At 38.7% G+C, this 16,479-nt stretch overlaps 1 protein-coding gene across 3 annotated transcripts; it reads right to left on the bottom strand.

The window, feature by feature from the left end:
- LOC146457727 (uncharacterized) lies at positions 1 to 16,010 on the bottom strand. 3 transcript variants are annotated; one of them, XM_085091757.1, is made up of 8 exons: positions 15,535 to 16,010; positions 14,984 to 15,242; positions 14,494 to 14,807; positions 10,495 to 10,612; positions 9,700 to 9,912; positions 9,486 to 9,586; positions 6,848 to 6,981; positions 1 to 2,754 (listed from the first exon to the last, which is right to left on the bottom strand). In XM_085091757.1, the coding sequence occupies exons 1-8, from the start codon at positions 15,593 to 15,595 to the stop codon at positions 1,429 to 1,431; spliced, it is 2,526 nt and encodes an 841-aa protein (XP_084947883.1). In that variant the 5' UTR covers positions 15,596 to 16,010; the 3' UTR covers positions 1 to 1,428. The 3 variants fall into 3 exon arrangements, with proteins under 3 accessions (XP_084947883.1, XP_084947882.1, XP_084947884.1); XM_085091756.1 differs by having other exon boundaries at positions 14,984 to 15,245; positions 15,535 to 16,009; XM_085091758.1 differs by lacking the exon at positions 15,535 to 16,010 and adding an exon at positions 15,349 to 15,476 and having other exon boundaries at positions 14,984 to 15,245.
- Between the last annotated feature and the right edge of the window lie 469 nt (positions 16,011 to 16,479).

The following is a 16,479-nucleotide window of genomic DNA, read 5'->3' as shown; positions in this document are numbered from 1 at the left end:
TTATCTTCTCAGAAAATACTTTATTTTTTTTATACAAATGTTCCATATTAAATATATTTTAACTTCGGGCCATAATTCTGTTGTCTAGTGAATAATGTTCTCTATTGCATAGAGTGTTCCTTTTAGGTTAAAGAAAATATGCAATACTGATATGATACCAACACGGGCCTAAGCTGCCAATAATAACCTCAGCAACAAAAATTAAAATCATTTGCTGCACACCAAGTAAACAAATTGTCACTGAATGAATAACCGGATAATTATGCGCAAACCTAACTACTAAGACTACCCATCTAAATAGAATATGAAGGACCATCATGAAATGCTGCGCAAAACACTTGACAAACATAATACAAAATAAGTTCAAACAAAGATTCAACTCTCTTTCCAAGCTTGAAAACTTAGCAAAGTAATTTTGTCCATTGAAGTTTGGGGCTCACCAACTCAAACAAAAATATAACCAACTTTACAATAATATTAGCTGTGAAGCTGGCAGTATTGTGGGATTGTTTTGGTGGCATTGTGGCTCTGCCACTCAACCACTGCCTTTGTTGGATAAAAATCTTAACAGAAAACTGCAACATTATGTTTACAAAACCTGACACAAAACCTTAGCAAGCATCAAAGATGCTTATATTTATGCTCCCTACTCTTCACTTGTTTCCCATACTTTTTGGAGTTTCCTTTAAATCACTCTATGTTTTGATCAGGTTTTGTAAACGTGAATGCACCTAACTCTTCAAAGACATACTGGTAGATGGACTAAGGGCCATTTTACAAATTTACAAGTCATCAATCACGTGAAAATGTTGAATTCTTAAATAATAAAATCACAAGCCCAAAATAACAAACATAATCCAAACTTGCATCTGCGGAAAGTAAAGCCATCTCTAAGACGATAATGCATAAATACAAAAGCATTTTCCAGTTTGCAAACCAAAAATTCTACATTTTTAATGTAGTTCTTAACATTTTAATAATCAGGCCCAAGAGTGTGTTGGAAAATCCTGCATCGGTTTGTAAATTACCATGAACTTCCTGTTATATAACACTCACAGAACCTCTCATCAGAATAAGTCTGTTTGTAAAGTAAATCCAATATTACCTCAAACAAAAGGTTGGAAAATCTCCTTCCTGTTTCCAACAAGACCTAACTTTTCCAAACAATCGTTAGGAAAAGACAAGGTATAATATTTACAGCTGAGCTCCTATTTACATAATAGATAATACTTTGTTTCTTTTGTGCTTGTACTCAGTTAATAATTTTTCAACCAGGGAAAACACAACCCTTTTAAGATGCCATTGCGTTGATGCACTGTTAATAATTATTTTCGATGAAAAGCTCCAACATGAACACTCATTCCCTTGAATGATGTAAAAGAAAACATTTGTGAGCTTTCCTTTAGAGACGTGATCGTTGCATTCCATTTATCTTAAACGGAGATCACCCAGTGACGAGTCATGATTTTGATTGAATGGTCCACCAAATAAGGAGGGTTGTTCTCTGTCAACAGGAAAAAGAAAAGGATCATCGGAGTTATCAATATCACCATGACGCTGATAAGGTGGCCCTACGTGCTTTACTTGAGCCTGAAGGAATGAAGGACTGGCTGGACTCAATGTTGGCGACGTCATGTGGGATGTTTGCTGAAAGTGTGATGTTCTGTCAAAAGTGAAGACGCTACCAAGGGTAGTATGAGGTGAAATATGAGGGGACATTGATGGTGGAGAAAACGGTGGTGAGACTAATCTTGACAATCCAGTCTGAGAGGAATTAAGGGGCGATGTAAATGTTGCAGCTGGTGACGTGTTAGTGACAATTGCAGACCAGGACCTCTGTGTAGGAGATAAGATAGCATCCATTGTCATTGGTGGAGAGTGAAGATGGTCAGAGCTCACTCCATTGGTGTGTGACTTCAGCTCACTGCCAAGTCCATGTGGAGGAGAAAACATGGGGTCTTTGTTGAGTGCAAGTTCTTTTATCTTGTTCTTTGCCTCTTTTACGTTGTTGCAATGAATATCGGGTGAAAGAATACTAGTGTGCAAAGAAGCAAGATCTGCGTCTTGTAGTTTCTTCGTATCTCTCGATTTAGACCCTTTGTTTGCTTTGCCCTTGCTATTTAGCGGTGACGACTTTGTTCTAGAATCTGATGAAGGAGTGTCACCTTGGATGGTACCAAGTATCACACCACTGTTTATTAGTCCTGGAGTGTGAGTTATTACAGAAGCAGGCACAGAATGTTGGCCTTTGGTGGGATACAGACCCTTTAATGAAGAACTATCACTAGAAACAATAGGAAAATCACTGTCAAGACTTTCGTCATGTTCAATATCGCCAAGAAGCATCTCGTCCCTTTGCTCTGCCTCAAACAAAGATGATTCATATTGCTGGTAGTCATCAAGTACAGGAGACATTGGAGAAGAAGCACTGCCATGTGAATAGTCCGATGATAATGATAAACTAATATCTGGTGACAACATATCTGAAGAGTTGTCAGGACTAAATGAATTGTCTAGACCAACAGGTCTCAGAGAATTGTTCGCAGTCTTTGTTACTTTAGTTTTGTTTGATCTGGGGACAGCTGGCTTTCTGTTGGCTGGTTTCCTGGCTTGTTTAGCTACTTTTTGAAGTAATGGCGCCTTGGGTTGGGGTTTGCGGCGAGGTTTCTTAGCTGGTGGTTTGCTTGTTCCTGGAGATGACTTTGCTGCAGCTGCAGCAGCTTGCGCCTGAGCTTGAGCCTCCTGGAATTTGGCCTGAAAGGACCACAAGTACGCATAAAGTAATTATTTTATTATGTATGCTAGCATCCACCCTTATGGGCATGTTTGGTCTAGACTGCAAAACTGCTTGTTTTTTCACAATTTTTTTTTCTTAAATCAATTGAAAAGCACAAAGCATAGAAAGCATAGATCCTTGCACGCTTCAACATGAGCCATGTACAGTGCAGGCCAGAATTAATCGAACTACGTAGATGCGTTTTATATGCAGCAAAAACGCGTATGCGCGTATTTTTAGACGCGTCTAAATGTGCGCGTTTTTGCCATTGTTATTCATCGCCGTAAGTTCTCTTTGTGTGGTATTGTCAAACAAAACAAAAGAATCCAACCGGTTAACGACAACCACAAAATTAGCATTTTACAGACTTTTATGAAATCAGCCAGCGACAGCTATCATATTTTGAATCTTATCGGCTTCGTAAATACTGGCGACTTTAAAAACAACTCCTCGCTGATATTGAATATTCACCGTATGTTATAGAAAATATAAATCTAAGCTAATTAGTCAAATACTACTTGTTCGATATCAAAGCGCTTTGGGCTGAGTTGCTCGAAGCACGGTTAGCGCTAACCATTGGTTAAGAGGTATTAAAACCTATAGGTTGTTATGGTATTTAACCCGGGTTAGCGCTAACCATGCTTCGAGCAACTGGGCCCTGTGCCGAACTTGTGAATGATAGGTGAGTGTTTTGAGTTATGCCTTCAGTTATTTTAAAAATTACACGCACATTGTGTGGTTCCAGAAAATATCCATACCCCCCCCACGGAAGACCTTTGGAAATTCCGAGGGGGGGGGGGGGTTAAAGGGCAGTAATTTCCGAAGGGTAGGGGGGTTTCGTGGGGAACTAGTTTTCCAAAGGATCACGAACCATGTACAAAACATTGAAAGCAACATACGATTGATCTGAAGCACAAAAACATATTTACGTACGTTGTTTTGAAACAAAAGCAGCGAAAATGATGAATCATTCTGGAAAAAAATCATTTTGGTAGAAAGTGTTGTCCGGTAAGCGAAAGTAACGGCGGCGTGACAGGTATTTTTCTTTGAAGTTCGACTTCGCGGCGCGATCAGTCAGCCTCATATCATGCCGAGCATGACTGTGATTTCACAATCGTTTGAAAATCGAGGTTTGAAATAAATAAAAGCCCTCTTTACTCGTATTGTAGCATCAAATGAGTGAGATTAAAAGGTTTCTGAACAAGCAACTTTTTTGATGAGCATGGCCTTTCGCATAATTTCCACAGGTTAGTTTGCAGTTGAAATCTATTTCTGACACGGCGAAATTAATGTACAACGGGCGTGCAGCGCTTATTTATTTATTTCCCACGGAAAATTATTTTTCCGCGGCCACAAAACATGTCATTTCTTCAATGCAATCTTTCACAAAAAAGATTTCTGGAAGAAAGAGAAAAGATTCTGCAGAGATATTTCCATCCAGTGAATATTGATGTACATTGCAGTCGAAATTTGATCCGCCACTGAATCAAATGCACAACTTTTTCGATGTATGCAAATTTTGTTCAAGATTGAATCCCATGGGACGTGAAACAGCGACATTTATTTGATAAAAACTTGACATAAAACGTTAAAAACACAAACTTTTTTTCTTTCTCAAATTCATTTCATTCACGAACTCAGTACAGAGATAAATATTTGTATTAAGTGCCGAGACGTGAATCCAATTGCCACGGACTAATTAATTTTGAAGTTTTGAAGGGAGAACCTTTTGAAAGTGTTCTCAAAGGCGGCTTTTAATTCTTGTGCATGCAGCCAGTTTTCAACTGAGTTTTCAAAGTTCTTCAAATTCTACTTGATAAATAAAACACCCAGCATCGTATATTCAATGTGCAACTTGTATTCATAGTGGTTTCTTCACGGTAAATTAGCAAATGTTTTTCTGCAGAGGTCATTACGAAAATGGAATTTGCAAGGCCGTCGTAATTTTAGGTGAAAAAGAAAAGTTGTAACGTGATAGAGATAATTTCTTAAGCGCTCGAGAAAGTTATAAACGTAAACTATGCAACAACAAAGAATACAACCGTGTTTTTTTTGACGAAAAAAAAAATCGACCATTTTAGAGTTCTATCCAATTTTTTCCGGATATAGTTTAAGCAAAAGGATAAACTAGTAAAATAGCGCAGTGTTGTAAATTTTAAAATAGCTGAACTAGAGACATCGACGTCGCTTCAATAATAAAAAAATTGATCGTAATAGTGTGAGTAGTCAATTTTCCTAGTCTAAATGGATTTTGAACTTCTGAGGGGTTCATGGAAGAGGGTTTTAAAAACCAGGAAATTCCAGAGGGGTGGGGGGGTCATCATAAACCCTATGGAACAGAAATTCCGAGGGGGTGGGGGGGTTAGAATAAAAATGTCTTCCGTGGGAGGGGTATGGATATTTTCTGGAACCACACATTGTGACTCGTAAGAGAACGTTTCGAGGTTTCTTCGAAGGGGTGAAAATGGCACAAGTTGGCTATAATTGGAAAGGCACTGTGACTCCCGTGTTGATTGAATAAAAAAACATCCAGTTTTCCTTCCAAGAACCTCCGTACATCGTGTTGTTGTCGAATGAAACTTGATACAAGTGCAGGAATTTGGTTGCCTAGCAGGTGAAAGAAATCTTCCCGATGTTATCAGCGTGGCAATTTCTTCCTACGTCGAAACGACGGCTTCTGTCAGTGTTTTACAACGTTAGAAGAAGCTTTCAATCTTGCAAAAGTTGCTATTATGGCTTTATCCATGTGAACGTAAATATAGGAATGCATCAAGCATTGCGGTACTCAGTAGACTCTCAGTGTTTTACGTTTAGGTTTGTTCGGGGGAATCGATCTTTTCGCTCACACTAGGCCCGAATGAAATTTTGTAAAATTGAAGTTTCCTATTTTACCCTAAGCCTTTAACCAACGGAATTGCCTTGGATCTTTAAAGTCAACTGAACGATTACATTTTGTGGCTGGAGATAGTAAATGCTTGAGGTAGAATGAGAGAAAGTTCACGGTAAGTCAGCAAATCTGAACCGAAGCGCGCGAGAGGAGCAAAGTCTGTTGAAAATCATTTGGTGGATTGACTGATTTTATTCCGGGGTCGTAATTTATTTGTTTACTCTATAAGATTTACCCACAAATACTGTATTATTCTGGAAATAGCCGAATCATCATTGCGGCAAGGGATAAATAAGAATAGCGTTTAGAAATATAAACAAACAAGATAAATCCCTTCCAGTCTACGTACGCAGAGCTCGTTCTACAAAGTACAGATCTTTTAATTTAGAAACTCTGCATTCCCGGCGTTTTATTCCTCTTTTAGGTTGTCACACACAGAAGTCTGACTGTTGTAGTCTTGATATCTTCAATTCTACAGATTTTATTCATCATTTTGTTTCGTTTCGTAGGCCTTGCGGCAAGTTGTTTTTAAGTTCTTCCATGCGCTCAACAACATGAAGTTGTTCTTGCGCTGAGCCGGTTCTACAAGAAAGTCGGCAAGTGTAGTGATACTTTGTCAAACCCTTCTGAAAGGCTTTTCCCAGCCAATTCAAAAGAACAATGAAAGATCAACAATATGAAAACAATGAGCTAACTCATACATACTAATGCATCTGACTAGACGCGCATCTGCAGATTTTTAGACGCGTATACGCATCCGCAGCAGACGCGTTTTATGCGTATGTTTTGGTTCTGGCCTGCACTGTAAGTGTCACTCTACATTTACACACTTGCTCCAAACCTTTTGCAGATCATTCAAATCAAACCACGCACATTCGTACTACAGACCAACACAAAAAATATGACTGTTTCTGTTTTGACTTAAGTCAACTTCCAAAAAAATCCGAGATATACCCGGAAATGCACACAAAAATGAAAATGGCAAATTGTAGGGGAGGTGAGGAGGGAAGAGGCCAGGAACAAATGTGAAACTGTGCAAATCACAGGTGGTTTTGGGCAACTCTGCCGTCAATGAAGTTACCAGAGAAATTTTATAAAGGGCTTGAGTTCCAGTCCTGTAGATCTAGAATCCTCTATTCTAACCAGTCTGCTCCTTTTATTTGTGGTTTATTAATACTAGATACCTTTTTCCTGGCATGCTCGTCACAAAGAGGCCGTTCGTGGATGACATCAAACACAGGCACAGAGCACTGCAGACCACCAGGCCACTTAGCAGTGCACTGTGCATACAGAACTTGCTTGGAGTCATTCATAATATCTGAAGTTTACTCAGTTAAGAAAAACACCTTGATTACTAATATGCAGGGTGAAGCTAAGGACTGGGAACCAGAAAGTTTCTGCTTAGCTATTGTGATAAGTATGTTGTCATAACACTTGGGTTATTTTCAAAGACAGTGTCCAAAAGAGAGAGTTACTGGTTACTAACCGTTTCCCTACTGGTCATGCCCAAATGTAAAGTACTCTACTTTTCTGGGTTTCATGGGGAACTCCTTTGGAAGGCATACCTAATTGAAGCAAAATTTACATACACAAGATTGACTTAAGATAGGAATGATCTGGACCGCCTATTTTCTTGTGGTTTTTCCACCTGGGCAATTTCTACATTCTTTCTTTGCCCTTCCTTTGTTTTTGGTAGATAAAGGGGATCACAGTTTGTTGACAATCTTGCACTCCTCCTCACAAATTTATTTGCCTTTGGTTTTCAATTTGCAATGTTAAGATGGTGGCAATATACCATGTACAGTGGAACAAGCATAATTTACCTTCCCAGGGTCCGAAATTAACTTTTTCGTAAGGGAGCCAACTGGCGACTAACCTAAAAATTTTGGTCGCCAGATGGAAGGGTTTGGTCGCCAAAAGCAAGTGTTAATGTTTTTTTTTTTTGGGGGGGGGGGGGGCGGGGGGTTCTTGCTTGCCACGCCACGATCGCGGCTTCGCCTCTTAATTTGCTGCAAACTAAAGAAAACAATCTCTGGCCAGGGTATAATTTACCTTAATTTATAGTAAAGCACAAAATTAAACCTTTCAAGAAAATGTTATCATTTAACACAATATACATACAGCTATAAAAGGAGACTCACAAAAGCCGTGTAACGGTAACAGAGTCCTACATCTCAAAAAGCGTGTTTGCCAGTGTTCTTGCGAAGGCTTCGGATTTCTTTCTCTTATTATTCCCATTTAGTTGGAAGTATGCTGGTATCCTATTAAGTTCTATATTCAAGACACGGTGTCCTCTTTCTATACCTAGACTCAACTAAGAGTGCAATCAGAAAGTATCTGTTCTTCGCCGAAACGGAACGAAAACGTAACAATGATCAATAAGCTAGTGCCAGACCCTCACACTTTTTTTTGTCCGTGATATCCGTATTGGGAGAAGCTGCTGAAACAATATGGCGCCAGGTAAATATGGCGATCGTAAAATCGTTGCTTCGTTTTACTACAACTGTCCACGGGAGCTTTATGTTTTCTTTTAGAAAAAGCCCTTTTACCTTGGGAGTTTCAAATGCCGATGGGACGAAAGGTTAGTCGCCTACTGGCGACCAGTTCTAAATTTCTGGTCGCCAACACCTAATTTTTGGTCGCGTTGGCGACCAGTCAGTCGCAATTTCGGACCCTGCTTCCTTTCTTCTCAAATCCACTAACTTTGTCGAAGACAAGAAATCGTCAAAACTGTTGAAAAATGGCCTCATAAGTTCATCAACACCATTCGCACAACCTTGATATTTACTTTGGCAAGGTAGACTTATTACAAAGCCATTCTCAGAATCAGCAGCCATCTAAATGTTGATGCCACACTTGGTGGGTTTAGAAGGCATGTTAAGTGTACATCTTTAAATCCACCCAGGCAGAAAATACACAGTCATACCTTAAGCCACATAAATGTGTTTTGAAGTTTCGTAAATTTCTTGGACCTTCTTATTTATACCATCCCAAAATTAGCCTGCCGATGTTTGGCCAATCAAAGTTATTATCTTACTTGGGCTCGACTGAAAAAATTTTAAAATTCTTATGTTTTAGAAGAAATTACCAGCTGATATCTTCAATCGCGTGTTTGCCAAAACCTTCTGGATACTCTGGTTTGCTAAGAATGGATCTGCTTACCAGTTTACCAGCTGTAGATGGCAGCAAATCTAACCCCATTACAACTGAGAAACCAAAATATGCCTTCATTTTGGCAGCTGTTACATCCATCCACTTTTCAAGTGCTCAGCTGGATGCTGTAAGTTTCTGGCAAGTATGGCATTTTTTCGTGGTAACAGTATGTTTAGCATTCCATCACCAAATTAAACCCTGAACAGGTCTAGTTTTTGCATCTTGTTTCGAATCTGAAATGTTCATGAGTTGATCTGAACACGCAATCAATCCATTCTTGTCACTTTCGCTGATTTCACCTCATCCCTGTCATCTGCTATCCTGCCTAGCTCTACTTCATCTTCTTCCAATTCTTGGCCAGAAGGTACAAAATTGGATTTCACTCCTTTGAAGAACTTGACATTAATTAAGATGCCATTTCGATTTTTCAAAGCCAATAGACATGTTCTTTCCATGTAGATGCCTCCCTTACAGTTTGATTAATCAGTCTTAAAACAATGAAATACAAACAAAGCCTTTTCCAGTAGAGGGGAAAGGACTTTGCTTTGAGAGGGCAGTACACAATGGTATGGGAATATGGTGGAGCTTTCTTTCCAAGCAGTACAGGGCAATACAGTAGGAAAACATTTATTGAACTCTACAGAAAAATGGACAATTTGAAAAAGATACGATCCTTGCAGAACTTGGTGTATGGAAAAGCCTTCTTATCACACTGGACATCACCTTGTGAAAATGCGCAGCTTTTTGTCAGACATCTTGATGGTTTGGGCCTGAGTAAAAAAAAAAACAGGTTCCCCATGTAAATTGTGTTATGCTGTTTACAACATGTCAAAAGTTTCAAAGCTATATTTACTGCATGAAAAGCCATTTGACGCAGTCTCACCTTGTTTTTCTTGATCTCTTGCTATTCTCAAGTAAGGAATCCACAGATGCCGACCTGTTACTGTGAACAGCCTTGACCAAAACACTACCAGATGCCACAAGATCCTTGTGACGACGTCGACGTGTCCGCAGTGTTCGCCTGAGCTGGTGAAGTTGCCGTCGTAATTGAGTACTCAGTCTTGAAATCTTAGCAGTTCTAATGTCAGCTTCCAGACTAAAAAAAAAAATTCCATCAAACCCCATTTTGCCCTTCTCCATTCTCAGGAAACGCACTTCAAAAATTTTCTACAGAAATACCAACTGGAAAAAAAATAGCTGCTTGGCAGCTTTCATTTAAATGATTTGGCAAGGTACAAGCAGTGTCATCTACATCAGCCCTAATACCTGCTCAAATTAACTAACAACCAGAAATTATCTAAAGCTACAGTGCTGGAAATAATAATTTTTTTTCTTGCTCAGTAGGACATATGCCTCTCTTTCGATCAAGATTTTGCGAATTATCCATATACAGAAACGTATTAATGAATTCTCATTTTTAAATGTTGAATGCAATTATCTGAGTAATCTATCAGCAAGGAAACCATGTCTGCATGCATTTTGGACATTTTCAAAATAAGGTCAGGTAACATCAACTTCATTACCAATACCACTGTCGCCAAATGCTCAGTGACTAACTATTACTCCAAGCACTCCTTCCAAGTACATGTGAAAATTGGACATGGTTGTTTAAGCCCCTAGTAAATAAACTATTAACAGTATAAATTAATTGTTGGCCAAAAAACAAGCATGAACTCACCAGTTGTTGTCCCTCCTGAGAGCGTCGTAATCAAGGTCACTGTCAGTTGACAGCCACATCTGTTGCCATGGCATTTCATCACCCTCACTAGAACTTTCTCCATCTGAGCTGTTTATATCTTAAACAAACAAAAAATAAATTTATAAACTTATGGGGTCTGTAAAAGATCATGCACAAAGGAGTTAACAGGATTTTAAAAACAAGAAGGACAATGCATTCAATACATGTCTAAATTAAACATGCTGTAAGTAGCTTGGCTGAGGGTAGCAAGGGTATATGAAGAATTCATGCTTATACAGTAGCATGGCTGCCCAGAGTGTCTTTTTAAGCCATAGCACCACACTTCTCAAATGTTCAGTAGCTTTGAATGGTCTACTTGGCTAACCTGTCGACATTGTATTACTCAGTTATTTCCAACAACCGATATCTAAAAACCTAAACTGTACAAGCCCTCCTGCCCCCCCCCCCCCCCTTTTTTTTCATGTTCATTTCAATCCAAGTTCTTAGGTTTTCTATTCAGTTCTTTTGTTTCTTTTGTATTGTTCAATGCTCCCTTGGATAACAGATATCTGGCATAACCTTGACCAGAAAGCTCTTATAACACCCTTCAGCCTTGTTTTGCCATTATTTTTTGTCTTCAGTTGATGCTCAGTTGCCCCACACCTCCATTCAGCCAAAGCAACATCCAGTTGAGCCATTGCTTTGTTGATTTCCCTCAACTTTATGTTGGGAATACAACATATTTAACCACCACAATTTTCTGATGCATGATGAAACCCTTAATACTTCATCTGTATTTTTACAATATGCATCTTTTAAACTAAACTTAGTTTTAAAACAGAACTTGGATTCTTATTTTAAAACATTGCCTGTATTTGCAACACATGGACATTCAATGAGTCTGAGCAGTTATGACTATTGTTTAAAATTTTGCCCATACAACAGGGAATGAAAAAGGACAATTAGTGCCAGATGCTTGATTAAAACATGACAGTCAAGTTCAACAGTTTAAAAAACAAAGGACTTGGTGAAATGCCCTTTAACTCCAAGAGAATCAACTGTCAATGTGTCAACTCACAACATTTTTATGGTCCTTCGACACATGACAAATACAGTTTTCCGGTATGGTAACAAAATGTACAAAAAATCATGGATTTCATGATTTATGGACTTTTGTAATAAATGAATATTTACCATTTCCATTTACGGCACGAGTTCCAGGCCCGCTCAGTTAATCATTTAAATGCTGTTTTCAGATTGTTATTCTACTGAAGTTTGTTTGGAGGATCTGTATTGCAGGCAAGTTTGACTTCGTTTTCTTCTTCTGCTAAATTTCTGGCCTTAGCTCAACATTCGCTAAGATTTCGTGCTCCTGCAGTATTTATTTTACTAATTTTCTTAGCTAGTCTAAGTGCTTATGTATTGCAGATACCACTCTTACGATCATGAACATTAGATTAGTAATCACTTGGAAAGTCAAGTTGTAAACTCTGTGAATAAATTTCTAGAAACAACAACAACAATAATAATAATAATAATAAATTACATAGCTTGTTACAACTTTCAACCACAAGAGAAATGCCTGGAATTTCTCAAGAAATAACAGAATTTCCATTGCACTAAAACACTACCATTACTGCACTATAATGTAACACCAGGGCAAAAAACTTCCGCTCGTCCGCCCGTCCGAGACGAGTACTCTCATATCTCGGACCAGTGCATTTCCAAAAGCACTTGTCCTATGGGACGAGTAGAGTTTGCCTATAAAAAGATGTTCTTTTCTACTGAGGTCTGAGTTCCCAAGCATTGACTTTGTAAACTAGCTTGAGTTTCGCGAAGTTTGGTTTCTTTTCACTGCAACTTACCCGTTTTCGCTTATGTTTTCCGAGAATATCTGGTTCTGTTGTTTCAGTAAAGACTGGGATCCACATACCATATATGGAAATGACGACCTTGTTTGAGACAAGGCTTCATTAACACTTAAACGAGGCGATTACCATTGTGGCAAGTTTTGTGATCATTAAAGAAGTAATAAAACCTTTTAATGTCTTTGCTGTCAGTCTAATAGTGTAATTTAAAAGACGTGAAACGCTCCAAGTCATTCTGCTATATAACAGGCGCTGATGCTTTGAAAATGTCACATAACCCACCTAAAAAACGCGCGAAATAAAATAAGATCACGTGCTACGTTTTCATTGTCAGTGTACAAGATGTCGGCTAATCTGCTTGACCTATGGAAAAATCGAGAGTAAAAGAAAACCTGACTCCAGCAAAGAGGAACATCCTAAGAGTGAGAAAGTGAAAAAACATGAAGAAAGTCGAATTCAAAAATTCCAACCAACATGGAAAAAATAATTTCCCTGAGTTAAATTTGACGCGGAGAAGAATGAAATGTTCTGCATTGTGTGCCGTAAGTATCCGACAGTAGCCGATAAAGCGAGCCGGCTTTATGTCAGCATCAGTGGATCGTCCGCCACTGGTTTTCGCCATGATTCTCTTGTGAGTCACGAGAAGAGCCATTCTCATTACTTTTGTTTTCAACGAGCTAAAAACGAAGAAAAACCAAAGCAGGCGCTGCTACAGCGAATAGGCCGTAAAATCGACGAGGAGTCAAAGGAGTCATCTTAGATTGCAGTGTTAATGCCTCGTAGATGTGCTACATTTTCTCAAGTCGTGTATAAAGAATGTGAGTGATCCCCGCTGTGTCTGTATGAAATGGTGTTGTATTAAAAAGTGCAAAGAACAACATAAATTGAAATAACTGTTAAAATAAATACTCGAGATTTGGTATAAAACAGATTATACAATTTCTACGTTTTTTTATGATATTCTGTCATTCACTTTAATAATTATTTCGGACTAGTAAATTTAACTTTCGGACAACCAGAATCTGAACGTTACTCGTCCAATGGACAAGTGGAATAAAAAAAAGTTTTTTGCCCTGAACACCTTTCTCAACCTTGCAACGATCAAAAAAATTAACCTGGTACATCAAGACAATATCACCTACTCATGTGTCATTTGTTGACAATGTAGGGAGAATTGGAATTTTGATCTCTGTTGCAAGTAAAACAGTAACAAATACTTATCCTACCCAAGAGATCCTTATATCTAGTAGATATATTTTGGTTGACATTGATTACATGTAACTTGCCAGCAACATGGTTCTAGGCAACAGCTCATCTTCAAAAGTATTTGTCTTAAACTGATACTGAAGCAAATCAGACCAAGCTCACTGAGATCTTTACTGACACGTACAAGTTACTAGACTATTAAACATCTACTCTGTAGCTTAATTTAGATAGATTTGAGGGTTTAGTTGACTTGCGTTTCAGTTTTCTAAGCCACAGTTAATTCTTCACTCCAAGAAAAAAGGTGGTCTTGTGAAATTTGTCAAATACATTTCTTCAAGTTCAACTGAATTAGGAACAGACAAACCAAGGCAAGCTCTCCTCATGTGAATACATGTATGTTCATGACTATCACATGAATTTTCATCCTAAGTAATCCTGTGAGGAGTAAATCACAAGACGACAACACTAAAGGAAATGAATAAAAGCTGCCACCCTACAAACAGTCTACTTGAAAACTAGAAACGTGGCCTTCAGACTGGTGGACGTTTTGCCTCTTAAAACATCTGAAATTCACATCGAGAAATCGACGTCGCATGTTAATTTTCGCTCACGTTAACTGTATATACAATAAAAGGCCCATTTTAGCGACATTTCAAATTTTGGCCAAATCCTTAGAGAGATTTTGAGCTTGCTAGGGCAAATACATCTGGTATAAACATGAAAGAGCAAAACAAAAACTGGCTTTTGAAATTACAGAACGCAAAAAGCGATGAGAAGAAATAGAGAGGTTCTATGCTGTTTGTAACATGATCTATTTCGTGCTCCAAATTATCGAGGTGCCATAAAAATAATTCTGTACAAAAGCACGAAAACGCATCACGGCGATGTATAATCGCCCAAAACGAAAAATCATGAAAATTCTTACCGTAAATTGTGAACAAGTCCGCTCTGTCCTTCCGCCATTTCTCTCTACTCTGCCTCAACTCCTCTATAGCAGGAATATTCGTATAGTTTCTCTTCTGTGGTTGAATTTTAGGCTTCTTCGAACGAAAGGGATAGATTTGAGGAGGAAGCGAAGACATGTTTGTCGAACCAGGAGTCGTTAAAACATCTGTCCGTAATTTCGATTCAGAGGTCGATGAAGATGAATTCACTTCGGTTTCCCCAGTTTCGCCCGGTTTTTTCCGTCGATTCTTTTTAGGAACGATTCCCAGAACTTGAAGATGACTATTGCAGTATCTGTTGAAGTAAAAGATTTTCAAGCGCCGTGTTAAACGGTGAAAAGCAATCGCCACATCATGAGAACGATCAGCTCTCTTGGCGTTGAGGCACATCAAAGGAAGCGCGCAAGCGTTCAAGCAAAAATTGAAACTCATAGAAGCGAAAGAGAAATATAAAACACCACAAACTCTTACATTCTTTCTTCGGTAAACGGTATAGGATTTGTACACTGGTGTCCGTTGTATTTTGCGACAAACTGGCACTGTTTAAAAGGAGCATTTTTGTCCTCCAACACATGACGAATACAGAAAGCGTAGCCATTGAGTCTCCGTTGCTTACAAAGCTTCTCGCTGTAACTGCAGAGTAGTTTCCCATCCAAAGGCGAGGAGTGAATGTTCTTTCCTTCAAACATGACGTTCGTCGTTTTCACTTGCTCTTTCTTGGCACCAACATCTACTGCGAAAAGAATAAATTTCCGAAAATTAGAAACGACAAGAGAATATCGAATATTAATCGACAAATTTCATGAATTTTCAAAATCCCAAATAGGGAAATTTACGTGATTTCTCCGCCATTCCCTTAACACAACAACACAACCTTCGAAACTGAAGCTAAAAACTCATTTCAACCTTATTGAACGACTAACAGAAGTTTCCTGTCGAACATATTCAGACGTGAAAGGAACGCTAAAATATGCATACAATTTTCCGTACGACTAGTTTATACAAACAATGCTTGTACGTACTTGCGTTGAAACTGCTCGTTACAAACTTCAAAGCCCCGTGTTTTGTCTGTATTTCCTCCATAAAGGCGAACGAAGTAAACCTTCGTTCATCGAACAGTTAAAAACGAACGTACAAGTCCGTTCCGTCCTGTTATTCCTACGCATTCGCCATTGTGGCTGCGTTGAGCTGCCGACCACTCGGTGATGAGCGAATGAGAAATTCGCACACCCTATAAGAGGCCTTTTTTGGTGCACCAAACCGTATTGAATGACACCTTGCTCGACTCTCTGAAAACACAATTCGATTTATTCCAGGCCAACGAAGAAGGCATTTTCTTGTTAATTCGAACCACTGAGAAGAGGATTTGAGGCAGTTTCCGCTGGTTCGGGAACGAGGAAAAAACTCCAAGATAACAGCAAGATATTCGCGTGAGTGGCCCCTCTCCATTTTGGTGTTTTTTTCAGCCATGGGCTCTGGGGCGGGTCACATTCAAGAAAGACGCCATTTTGCAAGTGCGACAACAGGATTTCAACAACAGCCAATCACAAACGAGATTTACACGGAACGAAGCCAAAATTTGAAATTACCATAGCAACTGCCCCTATGATTGACAGACAAAAAGTAAATAACGGGGAAGATATGGCGGGAAATTTGCTGAATTCTCAATTCAGAACCAAGAAACAGTTATCCGGTGAACTTTATTAGCTATTAGCCTAAGCAGAGGAGAAAATGCGAATCTGTTTCATTTGACTGTTAGAAGATTGTCCAGAAATCATAATATTCAATAGTTACGTTGATGCATGAATTTACTTGCAGTGGAGGTGGATGTTTTTTTACGTGTTGTCGACTATAAAAAGAACAGTGGAAGAAAATGGATTTCTCGATGCATCAAAAGCTATTTTTAAGATGTGATAAAAAATTCGCAAATTCTAATACCATTTGCGTAAATTCAAGATCAGTTACTC

This window comes from Pavona decussata, unplaced genomic scaffold (assembly GCF_977016875.1).
Source record: "Pavona decussata unplaced genomic scaffold, jaPavDecu1.1 SCAFFOLD_238, whole genome shotgun sequence".
NCBI lineage: Eukaryota > Metazoa > Cnidaria > Anthozoa > Scleractinia > Agariciidae > Pavona > Pavona decussata.
This window is presented reverse-complemented; position numbering and strand designations above follow the sequence as displayed.

What these genes read in the sequence shown, in the direction of transcription:
- LOC146457727 (XM_085091756.1), bottom strand. Translation starts at nt 15,595, where the DNA reads ATGGAGGAAATACAGACAAAACACGGGGCTTTGAAGTTTGTAACGAGC. An exon ending in AACGAGCAGTTTCAACGCAA is followed by an intron (nt 15,246 to 15,534) that starts GTACGTACAAGC and finishes TTCTTTTCGCAG; the next exon opens with TAGATGTTGGTGCCAAGAAA. An exon ending in CTCAGGAGGGACAACAACTG is followed by an intron (nt 9,913 to 10,494) that starts GTGAGTTCATGC and finishes TTTTTTTTTTAG; the next exon opens with TCTGGAAGCTGACATTAGAA.